This window comes from Ipomoea triloba, chromosome 4 (genome assembly GCF_003576645.1).
Source record: "Ipomoea triloba cultivar NCNSP0323 chromosome 4, ASM357664v1".
Lineage (NCBI taxonomy): Eukaryota > Viridiplantae > Streptophyta > Magnoliopsida > Solanales > Convolvulaceae > Ipomoea > Ipomoea triloba.
In genome coordinates, this window is record NC_044919.1 from 9,708,585 (window position 1) to 9,713,647 (window position 5,063).

Sequence of the window (5,063 nt, forward strand, 5' to 3'; positions counted from 1 at the left end):
TCAGTTATTGAGATATGCCATTATAACGGACTAACGGAGGGTTAGGTCCATTATATAGAATATAATATTTTTCAAATAACACTTGACCCTTAATAATTTTTAAGGGACACACGACCTTTCAGAGATAATAATACATCAATGGTCACATTTGTGTGAGACCGTCTCACGGATCTTTATTCGTGAGACGAGTCAGGTCGAAGCAACATTCAAATGTCATACTTATATGTGTAAATGTCATACTTATATGCTCAAATGTAATACTAATTAGGAATACAATTTTTGTTACTTATAAGAGAAAAAGTAATACATTTTTCATAATAAGTAATGTTGACAAGTGCCCCTCACTTATAAGGGCAAATATAATACTTTTGAGGAAAAATGTAATACTTTTAAATCGAAATGTAAAAGTATTGTATTTTTCTTAAAAGTATTACATTTACCCTTATAAGTAACAAAAATTTTATTCATGATTAGTATTACATTTGAGCATATAAGTATCACATTTGCGAGTATAAGTATTACATTTGCATCTTGACCCAACCCGATCCGACCTGTCTCACAGTGAGACGGTCTCACACAAGTTTTTGTCATACATCAATTATACATTTTAGGTTCCTACGTGTTGTCCCTATCACTTCCAAAAATGGGAAGGGGCCAGATCGCCAACAAAATTATTTATTAAAATGGTAAAGAAGACATACAATCTTGTCGAGGGGAGCAGAGAAAAATCAACGTCTCCATACTAATATAAAGAATTCAAACAAACCCTTCCAATTATAAGTATAAATTAAAAACATAAGCCTATCAAAAGAACATAGGCCAATAATGAAGGCCTAAATGAAAAGTCGCACTAAAACTCGTCGATTACAAGATTCTTGGATAACCAAATTAGAAAGGCAAAAAATAAAACTAAAAGCGACAAATAACGATAGCTAGACCCCCCATGTGACCTAAGTAAACTTGAAGGCCGCACTTGTGCCCCAAAAGATAAGGCATTCACACCATTTAAGCTGAGGCAGTCCAAAGGCTACTTGGTGTAGGTCAAATTGATATGCTCATTTGTTAGAAATAAAGTCGTTTAAGCGTTCTTTCACTCTAATGGTATCCATTCCAAGTCTGGGTGTAAATGCCTATTCAACAGAAAATTAAGAAAAAATAATTAGCATTTTCATCAACAAACTCATGATCAAGAACAACAAAAGATAAATCAACAATGCAACGTGCCAAAACATACATAATCGAGTGCGCCGTACAGACAATTCAACTAGTTCTTAGGTGGTAGATTGTGAGTAATATACATCATGGTTGAAAAAATCGTTAGACGCTCCTTGTGCGCTCGGGGAGTGCCTAGGCGAGGACTAATCAGTGCCTAGGCACCCGTGCATTTTTTAATTTATTTTTTATTTTTAAAAAATTTGTTTAAGTATTTTTAATTTTTTAAAGACTAATAATTATAAATTATATAATACTTTAATAGTTAATATTAAAATATTAAATATGAACCAAAAAATATTTAGAATTTGTACAAATTTAGGGTTATTTCGCTCAAAACGATGTTGTTTTGATTAAAATAACCCATTAAAAGAAAAAGAACAATAGTTGGCCTGGTCAGTGCCGAGTCGGTCTAGTTGGTGCCTAGGAGGTCTAGGCAGAGATTAGGAGGCATAGGCGATCGTCTAGCCAGCCAGCTGCCTAAACCACTATTTAAGGTGATACGCTAGGCGGTCGACTGGCACCTACCGCCTAGGCGGGATTAATCGACGCCTAGGCGGGATATTTGCAACACTAATACACATAATCAAACTTAGTCATCACACGCAGTGTGAGATTACACCCAATGGATAAATTATATCATGGACTAGATTCACATTGCATGGTGAACCCTGCCCTTGTCCAAAATGACATTCAGATTATGAGAATACACTTAACATATTATGTACCTATAAATAAATTAAAGACACATAATTTATTAACTAAAAGCACATAATATGTTAATAACGACATATTATGTGCTCAAAGATAACCTATTATGTGCATGTAGTTAATAAATTATGTGGATTTGATTTATTTACATACACATAATTTTTTTTACATGGGTCCACAATGCAAGGTGGACCCTGAGTTATTATTGTATAAAATTGACACCCAAATATAGTGGACTCTTTGCGGACACTAGATATCCACCTAATGGATTGTTGAGTCACCGTGATTTACAATCCACTATCTTATCAGACTAAGTTGTGGAGTCCTGGGGAAGGAATTCTCCCTTTTCGTGGACAAAACATGCATGATCGAGTACTTAAGAGTAATTAATAAGAACACTAAATTTCCTGCTAGCTAGATGAATCAGAACCCATGCAGATGAAAATGCCTGTAGTGCTTATTATACCTTGCAAAGAATGGTATGGTACATCTTGAGATCCACAGTGAAGTTAGTTGCACTAACAACTTCAGCGCCTTCTTCTTTGAGAATCTGAAAGATTTTATGCATCTTCGGCTTCTTGTTCTCCGGCCCACACACTATATTTATCTCCAAAGTTTCACCTGTCTCACTTTCATTCACGTCGATTTCAATTGGTAGTTGTAGAAAATCCTTTCTTGCTTTCAGCTCATTAACGTTGTTCTCTAGTTGTTTGATGTACTTAGTGGCTTGATCCAACAAGTCGAACGCCGGCGATGTTTTCTGTCGTTTGCCGACAACTCATTCATTAACCAAACATATAGACTATGATTATAATAAATCACGGAAAAATTTCCTGTAAACCATGCATCAAAATACATTTGCACAAATAGTGAATTTGGTGCATAAAAATAGTGAACCTATCTAGATTTGCTGACTATCAGATCTCTAAGTAAAGGTGATGGTGTGTGTGCCGAATAAGTCTAATTATATTCTGCAAAGAAATAAGATATTCAATAAATAGTGAACCTTATATACAGGGATGGAGTCAGAAATTTCTTCCAGCCCGGGCAAACTATTAAAATAAAATAGATAGTTATAAAAAAAGAAGAAATACTTAAAAGAAATATACTCTTGTTGAATATATGCGATAAATAAAACACAAATCTACCAACTAGTCAGCCTAATATATTATTACCAACTAGTCAACCTAATATATTATTAAAAAAGCCATTAAAGAAGCGCCATATAAATTGTGTTACATGCGACCTTTTGTATGGCAAAACGCACTTCTACCATCTTGTCTAGCTAATCTATTATTTACTATATCTGTTTTTATATATTTATATCTAAAAGATGTACTATATATACATATATACATATATACATATATACATACAAGGCTATATATGGGGTGAAGATGGGGCGAGCGTAAATTTTACTATGGACCGCGCATCAAAACGATGCCGTTTTGATTAATGAAAATAGACGTATGAAACAACCTCTGTTCCGCACAACTGCAGTTCCCTTTCAACACAACTGAGTCCACGGTATAACAACTGTGGGGTGAGTGGGGGCAGCAGCCCCCACTGTCCTCACTGTAGCTCTGCTTACATACAATAGAAGTGAGCCTAGAACTTTAATTAGTTTGTACATGATCAAATAGTAGTGAATCTTATGCAAATAAATTAAATAATAAACTTTCAAATGTTTTCATTTTGTTTTCTACACTTTCAAATAATAAGCATTACGTATAAAACTAATGTCTCCTATGCCTAAAAATAATGTACTATTATGCATAGAAATAATGTATTACTCTATGCATGTCAATACAACAGTGTGGATTATGGTTTAGTTAATAAGCATTGATGAAATGATAGGTAATATTAATACCAGGGAGTTTTCGGCAGAGACGAGAGAGGCGAGGCGACGATAAAGGCGTTTCATTTTCTCCCGCCGATATTTCTCCTTCAAATGCCGGGCTGGTCTCCGTACGCTATTGTTGGACTGCATGTTTTGGTCTGAATATATAAGATTATATTGATAATGAGAAGCACATATTCAATACTACATGGATCGGAGATGTGTATTTATAGGCATAAAATGGCTATCGTGGTCAACCACAGAAAAAGGGGGAACACTAGACATTTCATGTTCACGTAAGAATACGATTGTTTTTTGACAACTTGAAAATAGCCCATATCCTCCCACGTGGAGAATAAATGCGTTGAAATATTGTCCAAAGTAAACTCAAAAACTACAGCGACGAGCTAGATGACAAAAACTGGATCGCTGGATTCTAGAACAGTTTCATTGGATAATTTGCACGTGAGATGGTTTCATATAAGACTTCCTGAAAATAATATTGTAAATTTATTAAAAAATTAAAATTTGGATTCATACAAGTAAGAGTTAATTCCTTTTTTGGTTATAGTTTATAGTGGAAGATGTGTTATTTCACTTTTAGTCTTTTTGTTTCAGAAATTTCCTGCTTGTCTTGACTCGATCATTTTTTGTCTTGAGTATGGGTACAAGATCTCAGGATGTTCCTTTGATTCTTCAAAGGATGTCTTGAATGCTCCATTGAAGGGCCTCCGAATTTCAAGTGGCTTGTGGCTTGATTTCAAGTGGCTTGTGACTTGATCTTCAAAGAAGAACTTATATGTTTGTTCTTCTGAAGGGCCTCTGGGTTCAAATGATTTGATCTTCATCTAGAGGTGATTTGATCTTCATCTAGAGGTTTGGATTAGCATGATATGCATGATGTTCATGAAGGTTTGAATTAACATGATATGCATGATGTTCGTGGAGGAGCTTTTACTTTCAAGATCATGGGGCTTTTATTTTCATGATCATGCATGATCTCTATATAATAATCATGATCTCTATATAAGTTTCAAAGCTGTTTCTATGATTTTCTTAGGATGAATACATAGAAATGAGTGGTCCTATTTATAAATGTAGGATATAATAGTTTTGATAAGTTCAAACTCTTTTGATATTACCTAATTAACAAATTAGATAATATCAATATTATCCAAAATATATACAAATATACTAATATTAAAAATAATAAAATTATCAAATTTTAAGTGTCAACAAGGACATTTATGTATATTTAACCTACAATGCATTTTTTTGCTCCTCTTTGTTATGAGAATTA

General features: G+C 33.9%; 1 protein-coding gene across 1 annotated transcript; it reads right to left on the reverse strand.

Moving 5' to 3' along the window:
• Positions 1-1,055: 1,055 nt before the first annotated feature.
• On the reverse strand, positions 1,056-3,913 carry LOC116015762 (transcription factor bHLH167-like). Its single transcript, XM_031255935.1, has 3 exons — positions 3,794-3,913; positions 2,390-2,683; positions 1,056-1,130 (listed from the first exon to the last, which is right to left on the reverse strand). Exons 1-3 carry the CDS (start codon positions 3,911-3,913, stop codon positions 1,056-1,058), a joined length of 489 nt encoding a protein of 162 aa, XP_031111795.1.
• Positions 3,914-5,063: the final 1,150 nt, after the last annotated feature.

What these genes read in the sequence shown, in the direction of transcription:
- LOC116015762 (XM_031255935.1), bottom strand. Translation starts at nt 3,913, where the DNA reads ATGCAGTCCAACAATAGCGTACGGAGACCAGCCCGGCATTTGAAGGAG. An exon ending in TCTCTGCCGAAAACTCCCTG is followed by an intron (nt 2,684 to 3,793) that starts GTATTAATATTA and finishes GGCAAACGACAG; the next exon opens with AAAACATCGCCGGCGTTCGA. An exon ending in ACCATACCATTCTTTGCAAG is followed by an intron (nt 1,131 to 2,389) that starts GTATAATAAGCA and finishes TCTGTTGAATAG; the next exon opens with GCATTTACACCCAGACTTGG.